The sequence below is a fragment of the Pelodiscus sinensis genome, chromosome 1 (genome assembly GCF_049634645.1).
Source record: "Pelodiscus sinensis isolate JC-2024 chromosome 1, ASM4963464v1, whole genome shotgun sequence".
Taxonomy (NCBI): domain Eukaryota; kingdom Metazoa; phylum Chordata; order Testudines; family Trionychidae; genus Pelodiscus; species Pelodiscus sinensis.
The window spans coordinates 141417118-141437127 of NC_134711.1; the positions used below are offsets into that span (position 1 = coordinate 141417118).

The window sequence follows — 20010 nt, forward strand, 5'->3', positions numbered from 1 at the left end:
AGATCAGTCTGGACTGGGATCCAAATGGTGCTGTTATTGGCTCATCATCAAAAAAGGCAATAGTTAGTGTGCAATGTTGCATTGCCATTGCCAGGGCTTCACACAGACATTGCTGTTTTGATACTACCAGGCTGCAGGACTGTGGGGAGCCAGTTGGGGGAGCTGCCATATAGGACACGTAAGGGTGTGTTAAAGGTTTTCGGGCATGTAATGTCATCCATGTGTTTTGAGTCTTTGGGAGGTAATAATCTTCTCCAGAGGCAGTTGTAGTACAGTTGATTCACTCAGATTTATAAGATGAGGAGACTTCTGAAAAACTACAGGAAGCTTGTCAGACAAGAGACGTGCATCAGGAGTGGAAGTGGTACCTTCTTCTTCAAGTCCCATCCTACCTCCTATGCCTCAGCACTTCTGTGGTGAACCAAATGTAGCAAAGTCATGGTCAGATATGCCTGAGCAGGTCTATAATGCTTTAATTTCTGTTGAGGAGCATAGTGAGGTCCGTGGGAGGTTAGGGAATATACATGGGGCACCTTCGTACTAACTCATCCGGTAGCTTTCTACGTGGCTGTCATCATGCACTCCATGGGACTTTTTTCTGTGCTATATTGCACACATCTGTGATCATAGTCAGTCTGTTTGTTCAACAGTTAGGGATTTGTAGAAGCGTTGTCCCTCCTTGTACTTGCAGGCTGAAGGCTGGTGATCAACTGTATATTCCCATGGTTGCTGGAAGTCAGCAGCAAGCAATTTCTAATTATCTGCCAAGGAATATAACAATATGAACAAATGTGAAGTTGGTGCCTTTTCTTCAATTTTTATTTGCCATATATGTAAACCCAGATGTGGTTTCTACCTCCTTGGAAGTTACTTGGGTGATTCTCAGGCTATGTCTACACTACCAAGTTATTTTGAAATAACTCCCAAAATAACTATTTTGAAATAAGCTTATTCCTTTTTACAATCAGGACTAGTTGTTTTGAATTAAGAAGCCTATTATTTTGAAATAACAGGGTTGGTAATGTGGGTGCTCGCCTTGTTATTTCTAAATAAGGGAAATAAGGCATTTAGACATGCCCTTAGAGTTAAAGCTCAGATTTCCATTTGAGGCTTTAGAAACAACATGAATTAATTTAAATGTCAAAGATGCAGCTATCTTTTACTTTTTTATTGTCCATTGTAGTTCTGTGCCAAAGTACTTCTCCCATGGCTTATTTCCACAAATAGTTCATCTATTTTTATTAGAAACAACAGCTGGAATTTAAAGGACTTTCTGTCTGTCTTTCAGTGAAAAGAAATCAAACTGCACAGATGACTTCCAAACAGAGAAGAAATGATTCTCTTGCTAATGGAGTTGCCTTTGAACTTCCCAGTGGCAATAAATCTAGCCTAGATGTCCTTAATCGTATGATACATGAAGTGGAGCATGAAATGGAGGAATATGAGCGATGTACAGGCCGTGAGGTCCAGAAAACGCAGAATGGTCAAGGCCTCACAGGATTCACCATGTCATTGGTGAACACGCTCTGTCGTCTGATGCGCTATCTCAAGGAGGTGAGAAGCTGTTATGTAAACTGCTGCTGCAGGTAGAATGAATAAGCCCAAGGATTCTGGGCTAACTTACATCCTTCACTTTGACATGTTTTAACTTCTAAGAGCTTTGCTTTGCAACCTCAATATTTAATAATTTTCTTAGGCTAGTGTGCAACTTCAAAAATTAATTATTCAGCAGAGACTGTGCTCCCTTTAATAAAACAGGCAGGAGTTCACTGAGCTGAAATGGTGGTCTCCCACTGAAGTAAGTCCATTTTAGAACACTTTTTAAATTATAAAAATTAAATGCATATTTTGATCATTGGGTGTGATTAAATGTTGCTTTGTGCTAAGAACTCTTCCTGGTTCCTCCCCATGTGCCTGAGAACGACATGACGGCACTACATGCTACTTGTTTCACTGTGAAGAACTCTGCACTGAGCATGGGGTTTTTTAGACTCATACATTTGGATCACAGTTCTCCTTTCTGTTGTGTTACTTCCTCTTGCTGTGCTCCCCCGCTGGCAGCATAGGGCCAGAGCCTGAGCCTGGGCTGAAAAGATTTAGAATCCTAAAATACTAGAACTGAAAGGGATCTCGAAAGATCATCAAGTCCAGTCCCCTGCCCTCACAGCAGGACCAAGCATCATCTAGATCATCCCTGATAGACGTCTGTCCAACCTGCTCTTAAATATCTCCAGTGATGGAGATTCCACAACTTACTTTGGCAATTTATTCCAGTGTTTAACCACCATGACGGGGAGTTTTTGCTAATGTCCAGCCTAAACCTCCCTTGCTGCAGTTTAAGCCCATTGCTTCTTGTCCTATCATCAGAGGCCAAGGAGAACAGTTTTTTTCCCCTCCTCCTTGTAATATCCTTTTAGATATCCTTGAAAACTGCTATCATGTCCCCTCTAAGCCTTCTCTTTAGGTAGGCTATAACCCTGGGCCTGGGGCACAGATGAGGTTGCATCATAAACAGCAGAAACTGAACCCCTAGTTGAAAAATACCATGCTTCAGTCCAGGGCCCAATGATGGGCAATTTCAATTGGCATGTTGGGGAGTGCTAAGCAGCTGCCTCACCTCCTACTCCAGCCTCCTCTAGCTTTCTGGAATAAATCACATCAGTCACTGGCTTCTCCTTTATTGGTTTGTACAGATCTGGGGTCAGGTCTCAGGCTGTGCTTCCTGTGCAGTACTTGTCCCTGAGAACAGCTGTCTGCTCCCTTTCACTGCTTCTCTATGGGCAGCTCTGCTCTCCTTTTTAAAGCCCTTCTTCCAGCCTGTGCAGGTTTGGAGTTTTATGTGGTTGGGACTGCTTGGGCCCAGAGCTATTCCTTAATGCCTTATTTAATGCCTTATTCTGGAGTGCGGGGTTTGTATACCTTATCGTACCCTAGTTTCAAGGTTCTTACCTTTTGATACTGCTCACTTTTTTTATCCAGTTATTCAATTTCTTTACTTTTCTCATTTAGCCATTCAGACTTTGCTAAACTGCTTTATTTAGTCTTCAGTTTCCTCTCTTTCTCTTATTGATCTTTGTGCTTTATACTTTTTCTTTGGTCCATCAGAGCAATGATTTCATCTGTTACCCATGAATTTTACTTAGTTTGTAACTTCTTTCCTGCATGTTTACCTGAAGCCTCTGTAATAGCATCTCTCAGACATTCCCATGTCACTAGGGATATTAACAAACGTTTATATTTGTAAATATGTAACCGCTGAAAATTTCAGCAATTACACGTTTACACGCAGTGAGCTGGCTGCCCGTATACCTCATTGCCCCCTGATGCTCCCTCTGATACAGAGGCAGCCGAGTGTGGGGAGGTGGCTCCCTAGGAGCTAGTACCCAAGGGGAGCCAGCTTCTCTCGTGTATTGGCTCCCACCTGCCCCAACCCCACACTGCCTCTCCATCAGAGACAGCAGTGTGGAGGAGGCAGGCAGCTCCTCAAAAGCAAGTGCTCATGGGAAGCAGGCTTGAAAGTACACATACAGGCAGTCCCCGGGTTACATGGATCCGACTTGCATCGGATCCCTACTTACAAACAGGGTGAGGCAACCCCGCACTAGCTGCTTTCCCCCAGCAGACCAGGGAGACGTGAAGCTAGCGCCCCCCCCCCCCCCCCCCCAGCAGACCAGGGAGACGCGGAGCGGCTTTTCTCAGCAGACATCTCAGCTTGAGAATAAAGGACTGAGGGAAGTGAGGTGTGGGAGAATAAAACTGAGCTCTGGAGAAATGTTTGGCTAGAGTTTCCCCCTTCAATATGTACCAGTTCCGACTTACATACAAATTCAACTTAAGAACAAACCTACAGTCCCTATCTTGTACGTAACCCGGGGACTGCCTGTACCAACTCCTTTTCCCCTGCCCTGATACTGCCATGCTGCTGCCTTTTTATTAGAGGCAGCAGCACAATGGTGGTGCAAACAAGAGCCAATAAGAGTCTCTCGAACACTGACTCCTGCTCCCCCTCCCACAGTGTGTAAACATCTATCTACTGAAAATATCAGCTGATACACATTTACACAAATAAACACATTGTAACATCCCTAGTTTTCATAGTTTTGCAATGTCCTCAAAATCCCTGGTTGTTGAGTAATGTATTTGAATAATTTTATCTTATAGAAGTGCCTATATCACTATTATCATTACATGATCAGAAGATAGATTTATTTGTTTGATCTTTCCAGCTATAGTTCTGTCCACTTCTTCCTAATTGGCCAGCTACGTGCACCAATAACTCTGTTTTTGTTTTTTTTCTTTTGGTTTTTGGAAAACCTCAGCAGTCATCTTGACTTCTCCTTAAGATGTGACCACTTAGTTTCATTACTATAATATCTAGCCTTTCCATTCCTTGTCCTATGGTGGCTATCTTTCCATGTTGAATCTGTCCCATGACACTTCATGTGGCAATTCTTGCTGTTTTCCATTTTACACCCCCAGTCATGTCGGGCGCCAGTTCATGTGGAGTATCAGTCAGATTATATGACTGTTGAGGAAGACTAGATTTGGTTATTATGGTATAACTTTGAAACTAGATATTGCCCAAGATCTTCAGGAATCAAGTGCAACCAGATTTTTTGGATTGGAACTAGAAGGCTTCACCCGTGAGGCTGTAGGATTTTGGCAGCAGGTTTATTGAATGGGAATTTGCATCACTATGCCATAGCACTGAATATTGTCTTTGGACATATGTGGCATTTGATAGCCGCAGCAATGCCATCTACTATGCCAAATCCTGTTAACCTTGTCATCAAACTGCCCACTATTATTTGACAGATTTTTTTCCTTTTTATATCTCAGCTAACCTTCATATTTAAAGGCTGTTCTGCTATTTGCAACTTCTACAACCGAGTGTGTTCATGAGACACCTCCCCGGGAAGCTTATGCAGAGTTCGAGTAAGACCAAACCTTTTTACTTTCCTAGAAGAAAAAGTTGATTCTTTGGATCTTTGCGGGGCTCAAATGATCAGCCATCAATCTGCATGCAATAATGAAAGTTTGTTGGCCTGACTTCCTTCCAGCTTTTCAGTCTAGACTAACACTTGTTAAGACAAATGGGTCTTCTAAGCATCCTTCAAGACCGTTACTTGATGAGTACATCAATGTGAAAATCTGTACAAAGACACTCAGATCTGGGAGACCTTGACCCTGTCCCCCAACACTAGTAGTCCCAGTGGTCTTATTGCAGACTGGTTTGGGTTCCCCACAAATCATGGAATAGCTTTGCTCGTTCCTGGCTCTACCCGTACATAAATCAATAAGTCTGGTGCGTGGTCAGGAGAGAAAACTCATCCCTCATAGTTTTCGGAGGTTGAGAAGGTGGATTACCTGTGTTCCATAGGCTTAAAGGAAACATACTAGCATGTCTTCTCCATTCATCTGCCTCAGTATCTGTACTTCACTCTTGACCATTGTCTCATTTTCAATATCTGAACCTCCTTTTGTTGTCCTCATTGTCCTTGCCACTTTTCTCCAAGATTGATAGCCCTGAGTTCCTTCTTTTGGGAGGAGGGGATTTACATTTGCTACTATACAGAAGATATTCTTATCCGCTCTCAGGGCTAGCAGAAGCCATCTGAGATGTCTAGTGAGTAATTCAAGCTCTGCAGAGAGACAGTTTTGCCCTTAACCTAAAAAAGAGCTCCTCAACACTTTCTCAGGATCTCCAGCCTTCAGAGGCCAGATTATACACGCTTTATTCTTATTAATTATTTGCAGACAACCACTTGGAGGAGCACTCTGCCTGCTTCATCTGATGCATCTAACAGTCACAGTCCAGTGGAGCTTTCTCTACACAAGAGTGTTCCTTTTAATGTTTTCCACTTCTGAATGGAATTAATTTTCTTATGTGCACCAATGTGGAGGTGATGTAAGGCTTCAGGGTGCTGGAGGGTGCTCGGGGCTAGAGGGAGGGGAGACTCAAGGAGGGACAGAAGGTTAGAGCTCAGGTTTGCCTGGGCTGCTCCCTGCTAGGCTAGAGGAAGGGGCTTCTCCTGACTGGCCCCAGCAGCTTCAGGGCTTGGAGAGATGCCTCTCACTTCTGCAGCCCTGAGCCCCTGCACAGGGATTAATGAGAAACTGCATGGCCATGACTTCTCCAGTTTCTTATTTTTTTTTTTCCATGTGAAATCACAATGAGGTTTTCAATTGCAGTCCACTGTATCTTACTTCATCAGGGACTCCAAGTACCTACAGTGATAGCACAGTATACAAAACTGAAAGGGAACCTCTTTCAGATCCAGCAGTAACAAGGATTGCCAGACACATCTGTATCAGCCTTCATGCTGTCACACTCATAGCAGGGCAAATGACCTCTAGCAGAATCCAGGAATAGCATTAGCTGGCTGAAGAGCTATGCTTTCACTAATGTCCTGAGACACTTTCCTCTCTCTTGACCACTGTTGATGACAAGATGGCAGTCATCTGTGTCAGCAGGCAAAACAGGACTCTTAGCTCCTCATTGCTTCCTCTCGCCTGCATCTAGGATTCTCCTTGGACAGAGAAGAAATCTCTCTCCACTGCATTAGCTTATGTGAAAGCATGGTCGATCTCAGGGGAGGAGGATCTGAACAACAAGGTCTTTTGCTTAATGTCCTTCCAATGAGGGTATTTTCTAAGTCAAGTTGTTTTGCCTCAGCAAGAAAAATACTAGATCTCTTCTGTTCCAGGCCCTGGTAGAAACAATACTGGAGAACAAATGCTTTCTCCTTCCATTGGTCTGATCTGCCTTCACCTGAATAGCCAGGGAGATCAAGCCAATCATGAGTGGCACAAACACTTTATAGCACCAGCAACTCTACATTTTCTTTTGTGTGTAATCATATGGAGTTGAAATCTGAATGAAAACGCTTCACCAAGCGCTGACTCCGTCCTTTTTCGTAAAGGCTGTGAAGAAAGATAGGAGTCTAAAAGGCCTTCCGTGCTCCTGTGCTATTCTGAGAGAGTAAGGAAGGGACAGTAGCATATGTCAAGCAGAATGTGTCAGTTTGAGTGTCCAGAAGCAGACTTGCAATGGTAACACTGACGTCACCTTAAATCTGGTAGCAAAAACTGTATTTCTATGCTAACTTGATAGTGAGTTTTGGAATTACTCCCACTTAAAACATGAACTTGGATTGATTGTGTTTTTTTCGTTTATCCCCCAGAGTGAGATGCAGCTGCGTCAGGAGGTGGTGACGAGGCAGCAAATTGAGGGAGTACTGAGTGAACATAGAGCATTGATTGATGCTCTGACCGCTGAAATCCTTCTGGTCCGAGAAGAAAATGCTGCCATGCAGGTACAAAGAGTTGCTGAGCCTTTCCTTTAATACCTTCTGAAACCCAAGGCAGGAACTAGTGCAGTGAAAAATTTAAGCAGGCTCTTTATCTAGAGAGATGTAGCTGAGTTGACACGCTGCCAGAGCAGCATGGGAGCAAAGGTCTTTAACAGCAAGAGGGGATCATAGAATCATAGAGCTGGAAGAGACCTCAGGAGGTCAAGTCCAGCCCTCTGCCCAAGGCAGGACCAATCCCAATTGCTACAAATCAGCACTGAAAATGTGGTAGTTGAATCTGAGGACTGTAATAGCATGGGGTGTTGTAAGGGAGGGCTATGTGCTTGACTATGGTCACTTCAAGCTCCAAATTAATATAAATAAAAACTTCATTGTTCCTTTAAAGAAAATCCCTTTAAACTTTGACATAAGATTGATATAGTACAGCTTAGTCTTACCTTTGTGGATACCTACTATGCAATCTACATGTTTAAAAATGTGTTCCTTTGCTCTCACTATATTCATACTAGAGGAGCAATGAAATGGAACTGACTTGAGATCTTATCAGTTTCACCTTGCAGTTGTGGGGGATTAGGGCAGATATTGCAGCCATAAGAGAAAGCAGTCAAGCAAAGGAAAAGGAGGATGGGGCAGTGGAGGAAAGCTAATAAAATATTGAAGTAGTTAGGAAGAAAAAAAGAGATAAGTGGAAGAGACAAGTGCAGAGATGCCTTTGTTTGGCACCTCACTGTGATCAGACTAAAGCTTTGTCACTAAGGGCATGTCTATACTAGGAAATTATTTCAAAATAAGTTATTTTGAAATAATAACTCCCAAAATAACTATTTCAAAATAAGCATTAACTCCTGCTTTTCATGAGGAATATTGTTTCAAAATCAGCCCATTATTTCTAAATAACAGGCTTGGTAGTGTGGATGCTCCACTTGTTGTTTTGAAATAAGGGGAGTTAAACTAGGGATGTGAGGGGAAATGTAGTATTCTTCCAATCAGAGGAATAAAATCTGTCCCTAGAACACTGATCACTTTGTATGTTTTTCCTCTCTCCCTTAGAAAAGGCTTCAGCAATACATGGTGATAACAGATGAACAGTTGATTTCACTCACTCAAGCATTCAAAAGCCTTCTTGTAACAGATCCCAGCAGAGGGCAAAGTCCAACAAACTTTGGAGTTCCAGTCAACAGTCAAGGTGGGTGTTGTTTCAGCACATTCGTAACTTTGGAATCCCTAGGTGATATTTTTAAAAGCATCCACAACCCTCAGTGAAAATGTATTTTACTGTTCCAGTTGAAAACCTCTGCATAAAACTGATAAAATATCATGGGGGGTTGGAGTTCATGCTTTGATGTGTAGACACCCGTGCAAAAATGAGATCTCTCAACCCAGCAGTTCGATGAGAATGGCAGCCACAGTTTAGATGACTGTATGCGTACTAGTTATAGAGAATGGATTGAAAAGGAGGGTATGCAGCACTGAATGACAGGAAATTACAGCTAACTTTTAGTGTCAATCAAATCACTTTACAATGAAGAGCCAAATACATATTTGTGTGCATTCTGAATAGCTGCAATTGTGCCCTTGGTGACAGTCTCTCATGGGGTGATCAGTGATCTAAAGGACATGAGATTGCAGAAGTTTATTCATTTCCATCTTGAAGATTTGGAAAGCCATTTCAGAAACACTGTAATAAGGTTATTTTAAGTAACAGAGGGGTAGCCGTGTTAGTCTGAATCTGCAAAAGCGGCGAGGAGTCCTGTGGCACCTTATAGACTAACTGAAGTGTAGTTAGTCTATAAGACATGCATCTGATGAAGTGGGTCTTTGCCCACGAAAGCTTATGCTCTTACACTTCAGTTAGTCTATAAGGTGCCACAGGATTCCTCGCCGCTTTTGCAAGGTTATTTTAGGAATTTTAAGGGTTTGTATCCTTTACAAACATGCTTACTGTATAGCTCTTCGCTAAGGGTAAATATGATTAGGTGAACCCTCCCCCCCCCCCCCCCCCCCCGTCTTCTCAATCACCTGAATAAAGGACCTATTTTGATGGGAATTTATTTTTCGGTGCTCATCCTAAAATATTGTTTCTAATCCACCTAATTCTTGCCTTGTCTGTCGTCTTCAGAGAAGCCTGCTGTATACTGCACTGTGCCCCGGACCGATACTTTCAGAAGGGAAAACACGCTTGTATTTTCACAAGAGGAGCTGCCTGTGAAGCTTTCCAAGTGGACAAGTGCCCCAGACACTGTAGTGGCAGGCAGCAGTTTGCCAGCTCATGTCTTCCAGCCAGCTGTGATGTTATCTCCACCTAGACAAAGGAGTATTCAGGAATTTTCTCCTTCTCAGAATGGTGAGCTGGTGGCCCCTCTCTCTGGGTAGAATGAGATCATTATCCTTCACACATGGTGTCAAATGTATTGTGCTCCCTCTTGAAAATATCTGATTCTTTGAATGAACTTTCACCAGGATTTGATCTTGCCACTTGTTTTCTGGAGGCAATCCTCCTATGCATGTTCATAGTTTGGGCAACCAGGTTCCTGTCATTGTAGGAAACTACTTGGCATCTGAACCCAGGTCTCTTGCCTCTGCAGCTGGAGCTGTGTTTTTGCCGATTGCTTGTCTTTCTTTTGACTGCTGACTCTCAATGTGCAGCGGCCTTGCTGATTAATATACTTTCAGTCATGAATCACAAAAGAAATTACCATTAATCACAAATAATTTTAAAATGTAGCCTATGTACTAGGTTTCAGTAAGTTTTTAACAATATGGGAAGTCTGAAGAGTTTATATTATATTGCTATTAGGGGTGATAAGTGGCCTGCCATTAGATGTTAACGTTAACAGGTTCTTTAAGAAATTTAACTCTTAAACTACAGATTTACTTCCAAATTCTAAAACCAGTCACTCTACTCAAAAAGCAAATGCTGTACTTTGGGTAAAGACAAACTGCACTGGCTTAGTCGGTAACTCATACGCTGTTTTCAGTATTTTGCCCATTCCCTTTGAGGTTGATTCTGGGCTGTAACAAAGCAGAAAATAACTAGAGATCAGTCTTTATAAAATGGAGGACTTGGCTGCAAAATAAAATGTTTTTCAGAGTTCCTAACTGACACTGCAGACTGACAAGTTCGGCTCCTTGTCTTCCCTGGCATCTCATCCTATTACCCTCTACTAGCTTTAAATCCAGATACACTAAAAGCTCAGATTTATGAATATCTCGGGGAAAAGAGATTGTTCGAAACTCAGAACAAAATATTATGATGGTGCTTTCAAAAAATATTACAACTGAATATTGACTTAATACATCTTTGAAACTTTACTATTCAAAAGAAAGATGCTGATTTTAACCATCTCATTTTTAATAAAACAAGTACAGAAACATTTCCTTGCCTTATCAAATCTCTTTTTAAGCTTTGCTTTATTTTTATTAGTGTGTGTTTAGCACAGTACTGTATTTGGTGAGGGGAGGGTTGTTTTGTTTTGTCTCTGCTGCTGTCTGATTGCATGCTCTGGTTCCAAATGAGATGTTTGGTTCACCAGTCAGCTTGTAACCCTGGTATGTGAAACTCTGCAGTTCTAATGAATTTGTTAAAATGTTTGCAGTGACCTCCTTTGGGGAGCATGAGTCAGTGGTGTACCTTGAGTAGAAAATTAGCCACATCCTCATTCTATTTGAGTATTCCAGTTAAAGCCCTTCTCTGTGACTTAGCTCCATTAGGTGAGTGTTGCACAGTCATTCCCCTTGTTGAAAACAGTTTGTTTACTGTTCCTTTACTCCTTGTCTGCAGCACTGAAGAAGACAGTTCAAACACATCCTGCATCCCACATCTCTCCATCTATGGAAGCCTCTGAGAGAGAGTCAAACTGGCAGAAGAGCTCACCTTCCTCTGAGGAAACTCAGAGCACAAATGAAGAGAATCGTCTCCTCACCCAGCGGTGGCAAATTCCTTCTACACACAAAGACTTGGAGAGCTCTTTACTGTCAGAGAGTCAGCAAGGGAGAAGCGCCTTGTGCCCAGTGGACAGATTGGCCGCTGCTGGCTCTGGGGAGGAGCAGAAGCCCAGTGCACTCAAGGAGCATGCCCAAAGCAAGGATCTGTTAGGACCGCTAGCTGAGCTAACACTGCAGAACTCTGTTATCAAAGCTCAGTTGAAGAAATTCAGAGATCGCTCTCAAGAGGCAGGGGATGGCCTGCACCAAGCAATCACAATGCAAAATATGAACACTAGTTTAGGATCACCCATGCAGGGACAGGTAAGAATGTAATAGAAGGTAAAGATTGGGTGGTCCTTCATCTTCCTCCATTTCCACACGAAGTATTCTTTTGTGGTATCAGATCTGGGTCTCTATCTCTTTACTTCCCAAATTTTGTCATTCACTGAAAGGGAGTGAATAGAGCTTGTTTGTATGTGGGGAGGTCTTTTATTTATTTAACCTCATATTTTTGAGCCAACTTGAGACTCCTCTTCCAGTTTCCCTTTTACTGAGGATTGCAACTACAGTTCCTCATGTGAGGCCATGATAATAATACAAGCTGCTGATTCCAAGGTGAAAGTCACTGCTGACAAGTGAAGGATGCATGCCAGACTTAAAAAGGCTTATCCCTTAGCTTAACCTTAATGTTTGCGTGAAAGAGAGGTCTTTATCTATACTAGGAAAATTGGAACCTGGAATTAACCAGCAGTGCAGTTCCACCAGTAACGGTGCTTTAAGGGGAATAGACAACAAACATACCTGAAACCTGACTCTCCTACAGCCTAAATTCATACTACCACCATGGGAGTAGCGTTACAGGTGAACTAGGAGTCCTAACTTTCCTAGTGTAGCTGTAGTCTAGGGTTTAATTCTCCATTGTCTTATACAGTGTCTAGTTGTTTACAGCTATGCAAAGTGGATATAGAACTGTAGTAAAACAGAATGGTTATATTACCCTCCATATATATGACACAGACAGACAGAGCAGTGTAGAATAGGCTCTGAGAAAGAAAGCTTGGTATAAAGAGACAGGAGATTTTTTTTAACCATCTCGGGACCTTTCTCCCCCACACATCTAATACCCACTTCTTTTGTGTTAGATTTTACAAGAAGTACCAAAGAGCTTGGAGGAACGAATAGCAGAACTGAACCGCCAAAGTGCAGAAGCCCGTGATAAACTGTTGCAGCTGATAGATCAGCAAAAGTTGGCCACTGTCAACCCTATCTCTCCTCCAGTATCACCTATTTTACCTCCCCTCATAAATTGGACTGGTATGTAGTCCTTTTTACATTACACGGTAAGGTATATTTACCTGTCTATCAACTGTTTTCAGTTGGCTAAATCATCAATTTCCAAGCAGTTTATATCAACTTGCTGACAGTCCTCTGAAAGCTGTCTGGCCATGCGATGTAGGCTAACCTTGTTTACAGCTGCTTAATTTCATTGACATCTATATGTACATCAGCTAACATTTTCCTAAAGTTACTTTTCTATGTAATGTAATTACTACAGTTGTGTCACTGACTGCTGTTATCACTTTTCATCATGCTAATGTCCATAGAGCCATTATAATGAGAGTGTCAGTCTGTTTACAGTTATGACACACAACTGGACATGTCAGTCATGGGCCGCAAAGGATTGCCTCTTCCCTCCCACTTGTTGTGCTTCCACAGTGGCAAGCACTTTGAGGCTTCCCTGCTGCAGGGCTTTTCTGAGGAAAAGTCCAGTATTTTATTTCAAATTTCTGACTAAAATCCCGCTTTAGTAATATGGTCAACTGATTCTTTGTCGTGTTCCAGGGCTTTCAGCCTTTTGAGTCTTTGTCCTCAGGTCTGCTTTCCTAGCTGAGGACCTGCAGGATCCTGAGGTGATTAAAGTGTATGGCAGGGCTGGGCAAACTATGGTCCTTAGGCCAGATCCAGTCCACCAAGCCACAGAATCCAGCCTGCAAGAGCCTCAGCCCTGCCTGCCCTGCCCCCTGCTCACACTCAATGGAGCCGGACGTGTCTTGTGTGCATCTCTGAATGCTGAGAGGCTTCTCATGCTGCCCTCACCCCCAGTAGCTCCCATTGGCTGATTTCTGGCCAATAGCAACTGCCTATTTGCAGGACAGGCAGTATGTGAAGTGCCCCTCCCCTGCTTATCCCCCAGGCTCTCAGCAGCAAACATGGCCTCTGCAGCTTGGGGGTGTGGAAAGCAGGGACCCTGGCTAAGGAACCTGCTGGGCTGCTGGCCAGGACCTACCCAGGTAAGGTCTACCAGCCAAAGCCTGCCTCTGGCACCCCAGCCCCTCCCTCCCTCCCCCAACCCTCTGCCCTCCTATTCCATGTAACCCAAACTTTCTGCATCCCTGCTCCAGCCCCCATGCCCCTTCCCAGACACTGCATCCCCTCCTACACCCCTCCTCAGGTCACAACCCAAACCTTGCACCCCAGTCTGCTGTCCCTGGTCACAACCCAAATTCCTGCACCCACTCCTGCCCCAGGTTACAACCTCCTCCCAGATCCTGCACTCCCTTCTTCTACACCCCTCCCCAGGCCAGAATCCTCTCCTGCACCTATACCCCTCCTAGATCCTGCACCCCAATGCTCTGTCCCAGGCCACAATCCAAACTCCAGTACCCCTGTCTCAGATCACACACCCCTCCCAGACCTTGCACCCCCTCCTGCACCGCAGTTTGCTGACTAAGGTCACAATCCCCTCCTTCACCCAAACTCCCTCCAGATCCCACACCCCAATCCCTTACCTCAAGCTCCCTTCTGCACCACCACCCCCAGCCCAGACCCCCACACCTCCTCCATTAGTATAATGCAAGAGTGCGGCTCCTAACCATTTACTACATTCTTGGAGTGGCCCCCCAATCAAAAATTATTGCCCGACCGTGTATTAGAGGAAAGTCAATGCAAAATTTATTATTCCTGCTAGTCCAAGGTCAACAGATTAGCTCCCAAACTATTTTATGTAAACTGTCCTGCAGAATCCGTTCTCACTATTCTTCTCATTCCATTCTTGAAGTATCTAAGTGGAATGGCAAGCAAAATTAAGAAGAGGGAGAGGCCATTTGGTAACAAACCACTGGAAAAGCATATAAAGGTGTTTGTAGGGAGGTGGTACAGTGCCTAGCACAATGGGATCCTAATCCCTGAGTGAAGTCTGAAGGTGCCATTGCAATATAAATATAAACAGTAAACTTAAAAAATAGGGGAAGTAAAAACCTAAAACAGAAGAACAGAAATGAAAGATGCTATATCATATATGAATGGAGGAGTTATTGCACCTTCACCAGAATTAAATAATACTCCTTTATTCTTTAGAAAATGTAAAGAGGACAATTGAGGTGTCTATTCCAGTGGCAGAAACTATGGACAGCTCCAAAGGAGATACTCCTTCTCCTGCCAGTGGGGCCAGCGTAAGAAGGTAAAAACCAAATAATTAGATTGTCTGAGTTGGTGACAAACAATTGATGAGAGAGTTTTCCTACTGTATTAAATTACCATATTTTCCCAGATATGATTGGCATTCTATGGTTTCATCACAGTCTAGCCTGTAGAAATGAGATATGGACATTGAAAGACACTTGCCACTCTGTTATTGAGCTCACTGTTAGCAAGTGTTGGTGGAACCCTCTTGGCTGATTGACTGATCCCTGCTGACCGTTTGTGACAGATGTCATATGTCAATGCCTTCTGGATATGAATGGTTCTCTGGGCAGAAGGAACTGTAAACAAGAACAGACAGGTCTCGAAGGGTATGTCTACACAGCAGCATTGTTTCAGAATAATGTCAGTTATTATGAAATAAGAAAAAGTGCATCTACACTACAAGCCTTTATTTTAAAATAATGCTGAACTGGAGGACTTCTTACTCAGACTGTAAGGGAAGTCGATGGAAGAGTGTTCTTCCTTTGACTTCCTTTTGTGTAGACAGTGCCTAAAGCCGAGTTAAGCCATTTTGACTTAAACTACGCAATTGGCGTAGCTGAAGTTGCGAAGCTTAATTAAACTTTAGCCCTGCGTGTAGACGTATCCTAAGGATTTAGGAGTAGGTAAGATATGAGGGAAAATATTGCATGTGTAGATGCTGTTTAGAACAGGCTGGGAACTCCTAGGGCAAGACAAGTTTTACATAGGCACTGGCAGCAGGAGAAGAGGCAAACAAACATGTTACATACCATGTTACAAACATGTTCATCGTGATTTTTAGGGTTGAGAGAGAAGTGTTTTAAAAATAATACTCAATAACTGATATAGGGCCTAGCATAAAATCTACTTTGTCAAGCATCTTTGAATCACAACGAGAACTTAAAGGAAGACTAGTGATTTGCATTCTGCATGTGCAACCTTAATGGTGTCCTCTTATGCATATGCATTATTATATCAGACTCTTGATTCACCTCTGCTGGGAAAGTGAGTAAAAATACTACCTTCCTATTACCAGAGAGAGCTTTTTTTATGCATTTGTGTTTACCAGCTATCCACCTGAGGTGGTGTTTATCCTGCAGCTCTAAGCCACTTTAAATTCTGGCTTGGACTCCACAGAAGGCCAACTAGGGTAGGCTGTCTACCCTAGAAATGCTGTGCTGCTCTAGTGTAGACATTTACTACAGTGATTGAAAGGGTTTGTCTGTCACTCTACAAAATCTGCCTCTGCAAAAGATAGTAGCTAGGTCAATGGAAGGATTCTTCCCTTGACCTAGTGGTACCTCCACAAGGGCTTAGGACAGCTTATTATATTGCACAGGGCATTCAATTTTTCATAGCTTGTGAAGGCCAGCCCCAAGGAATTAGTATTGCAGGCAGGCAGTGTGGCATAAGAGAGGCAATGAAGTCACTTCCTGTTGAATTTACTTCTAACATGTTGACTTGATGGACAGTAGCCCTTGTGATAACAAAATGGGTAATACTCGAAAAAAACAAAAAAGATGGAATTTAGTTGTTTGAGGTAAAGGTGGAGATTATCAAAGGTGGATGTTTTCCATTTTGCCAACTTTCAGTATTTGCAGTTGGCATAACAGCACTGCTTGTGAGACAGATTTAAGTGATTTGTTGGAGGCTGTTGTGGTAAATACCAGGTGCATGTCTCTAATCTTGTACTAATATTCACTTCCTCCTTGTCTTTTCCACCTCACCTCATATGCCTATAGATCTACAGGTGCCTCTAGCAAGACCTGTTCTCCATTAAGTACCTCTTCAGGAAGTATGAAATTGACACCTGCCAATCAGAGGACAAAGGTAAGACTTAAATATGGCAGCATTTTAGCATCCTGTTCACCTATGGGCTTTCACTGCTGTACTCTACACGTGTAATGAGAATTCTTGACATACTGTGGCCCGGATTGTGCTCTGTAGATACCAGGGTAAGTCTACAGTAAATCAATTCCAGTAAAAAATTACTCTGATTAATAACAGAACTCAGAATCTGGACAGTATGTGGGTGAATCTGTTGCAGTGTATTAGTGTAACTAGTCACTTGCCTCTAGAGACTTGAGTTAAAGCACTACAAGTTACAAATGAAGTAACACTAGGACTGTATTCCCAGTGCACATGATCAAACCACAATAGAATTTGGCACCTCTGACAGTCTGACTAGGAACAGCCAATGACTGAAAGACCAAACAGGATTAGTGAAGACTAGGATACATTTTGGGAGAGCCACCTATAAGGTGAAGAGGCTGGCAAACTTTCACAGAACGTACTTTGCCTATCTGTGGCAATAGTCTGTGCTGGCACTCGCTCGCTCGTCTCAATGTTACCTTTTTTTTTTTTTTTTTTTTTTTTAAATTTAAAGAAGAAAAGGTCAGAAGCAAGGTTTCCAGTATCCCGCTGAGGGTAATATTTCCTGCAGAGCTTTCTGTTTAAAGGGGAAAGAACACGCTATAGAGTAACACTGTCTGCTGGGACATTGATCAGTATTTTTGTTCTTGAGAGGCATTATGGTGCTGATCGCAGAAAGGGAAGTTAACAGTAGTAGTTACCACATAGTGGGGAGTTAGGCTGTAGAAGTTGGAAATAACTGGTAAACTTGTGGGAGTGAAAGTGTATGAACTCTCACCTCAATTCCTTCCTCCACTCCTCTGTCCTGCAGGTGGAGAGGCAAAGAGAAGAAGGCTGGTTTGCACTATCAATGCATATCACGTAACTGAAACTGAATCGCATAGACTCTATTTTATATTTCGTGTGTGAGCTTCCTGTAGATTTCTGCAGTTCCTCTCCCCAAACATAAATTTTAACTCTCAAAGTACCTACTTGTTTATCTTCCACACACAGAGGTCTCTCCGCCTATGCTTGTGCTCACCTTCAGACTAATGCAATTGCAGCCTTGAGAGTGGGACTCAGAAGTGGGAATGGAATGTGGCATTCCCGTTCCTGTATGAAGAAAAGGGGCTAAATTGAGGTTGATTTAGCCCATTTCTGTGCCTCAGCATCCATCTACATTAGGCATGCTGAAGAAAGGGGCTTCTGGAGAAGACACTAGCTATCTTTTTCATGAGCCATCTCCAGTACATGTCAACAAAAGCAAAGGACATAAATAGGACCATCAATTGAGAAGAGCTGGTGTATGTAATGGTATGTCTACACTTGCACCCTAGTTCGAACTAGGGATGCAAATGTAGACATTTGAAATAGTGAAGCAGGGATTTAAATATCCCGCACTTCATTAGCATGATCTCGCTGGCGCGTTACTCTGATCAACGGCTGTTTCGAAAGTGAAAGTGCGTGCCGGGACGCATTAGTTCGAACCAAACCCCTTGGTTCGAACTAACGCGTCCGGGTGCTAACTTTCACTTTCGAAGCAGCTGTTGCTCGGAATAACGCGCCGGCGAGATCATGCTAATGAAGCGCGGGATATTTAAATCCCTGCTTCATTGACTATTTCAAATGTCTACATTTGCATCCCTAGTTCGAACTAGGGTGCAAGTGTAGATATAGCCGAACAGAACAGGTTGGTGAACATCATTGGTGAATCATTTTGTGGAGACACAGAGTAAGTGCTTGCATCAGAAATAAACCAGATCCTTATGCTTAGAGTGTGGTGACTGGTTTTTGTAGTTATCTTCTTGTACAAAGAGAATCCTCTTGTCTGAAAACCATAACAGATGAGTTAGTCATGTCCACAGGACCGTAAGAGCAGTTACTGTTCTGATTTTTGGCACTCAAATTATCCTTCAGCCTCACATTACAACTTCATTCTTACTGCTTCTTTGCCACGGAGATCAGCTCTTCTGTGCAGCCCTGCTCTGAGCTCTGAAGCTAAGCAGGGTTTTCCTTTATGTTCAGGGGAGGGAATATTTAAAGGAGCAAATCTCTTACTTTTTTTAGATTCTGCTACCACCCTTACCATTATGGGTTGGTTTTTTTTATTTGATGAAGTTACCATAGGCTGCCTTTGACTAAAAAATGTACACCATTTGATCAGGTCCTATACTATGTTTTTTCGCTTCGTTCATTCAGTTCTTTTGGGTTTCGTTTCTCACTTTTAGCTGCCCCTCCCTCATTTTTGTAGTTAGGAGTTCCTTCCTCAGTGTGAAAGATTCTTAATACTTTAAGGCATCAGTATTGCTTCATAGGTCATCTGCTTGTCACCCTCGGACTCTTCCACTTCTTTTCCATCTCTTAGGTAGACCAGGCAATCCTGCTTAGTCAGGACAAAATCCTAACATCCGGTGCTTTATTTGTGTCATAAACTAGCATGTCACACGTTTGAAAATATATCAAGACAGGCATGAGCCTTTTAGGTCTCAGCACATTCCATAATTCCATAGATTTGTTCCAGTTTCTTAAACTGGAAAGAATTAGATATCATATGAGAAGAGCCAATGCTCTTAATTCTGCTCATCCTTCCTTTGTTCTTGGTGGACCAATTGCTACTCTCACCTGGTATGATGTAAAAATAGAGGATTTTCTGAATAAAGGGAATAGACAATTTAAAAATACTATGAATTTCCCCTCCTAACAGGGAATTCTCTATTTTGGCATTTCCCTCCCTATATACCTTTTGAATGTTTATAGGATTTAAAAGCTATGGGCATTTCTCAAATAGGGTTGCAATGTGTGTAAGAAGGATTAACTCAAAAAAAAAAATGCTGAGAGCATTAGCTGCTGGTGGTCTTGGAGCATGGTTAACTCATTACTTATGACTTTCAGACTTGAAGATTCCTTGTTTTAGGAACACATTTGTGGTAAACTTAAACTGTGTATTAGAGGTTGAAATTCTTGCCTCCAAGCCATTTGGTCTCTGATACAGTGATGAACTACATCGTGTATTAGACCCAGGTGCTGCTGAAGTTGTTACATTTTGTATCCTGTGAGTACCTATACAGGGGCTGTGCTCTTGTACAGGTTGATTTGATACATTTAAAGTATTAGTCTTTAATTATAAACTCTAAATAAAATCTAATAATTAAAGGATGTTTGTAGCTTTTTATTTTGTTATAGCATGCTTAGGTAGCTAGCTTTGTAGTTATTGCTGTATAATTTTTATAACCTCATAGACTTTAAGGTCAGAAGGGACCATTATGATCATCTAGTCTGACCCCCTGCACAGTGCAGGCCACAGAATCTCACCCACCCCCTCCTAGAATAATCCTTTAACCTATCTCTCAGATATTGAAGCCTTCAAATACTTTGAAGACCCCAAGATGCAGAGAATCCTCCAGCTGTGATCTGTACCCCGCTACAGAGGAAGGCGAAAAACCTCCAGGGCCTCTGCCAATCTACCCTGGAGGAA

The 20010-nt window shown here is 42.6% G+C and overlaps 1 protein-coding gene across 4 annotated transcripts in view; it reads left to right on the forward strand.

The window, feature by feature from the left end:
- The window catches only part of SPICE1 (spindle and centriole associated protein 1), a 34366-nt gene extending 14678 nt beyond the window's left edge, over window positions 1-19688 (forward strand). For 2 of the 4 annotated variants that reach the window (XM_075905029.1, XM_075905049.1), the window contains 9 exons: window positions 1289-1554; window positions 7185-7316; window positions 8364-8499; window positions 9433-9657; window positions 11095-11561; window positions 12383-12554; window positions 14598-14700; window positions 16427-16514; window positions 17368-19688. In XM_075905029.1, the coding sequence (XP_075761144.1) occupies window positions 1289-1554; window positions 7185-7316; window positions 8364-8499; window positions 9433-9657; window positions 11095-11561; window positions 12383-12554; window positions 14598-14700; window positions 16427-16514; window positions 17368-17421 (1643 nt within the window). In that variant the 3' untranslated portion in view covers window positions 17422-19688. Of the gene's footprint in view, window positions 1-1288; window positions 1555-7184; window positions 7317-8363; window positions 8500-9432; window positions 9658-11094; window positions 11562-12382; window positions 12555-13434; window positions 14574-14597; window positions 14701-16426; window positions 16515-17367 lie in introns of those variants that run through there. The other 2 variants (XR_012897133.1, XM_075905042.1) reach the window with 2 other exon arrangements.
- The last annotated feature ends 322 nt before the right edge of the window (window positions 19689-20010 follow it).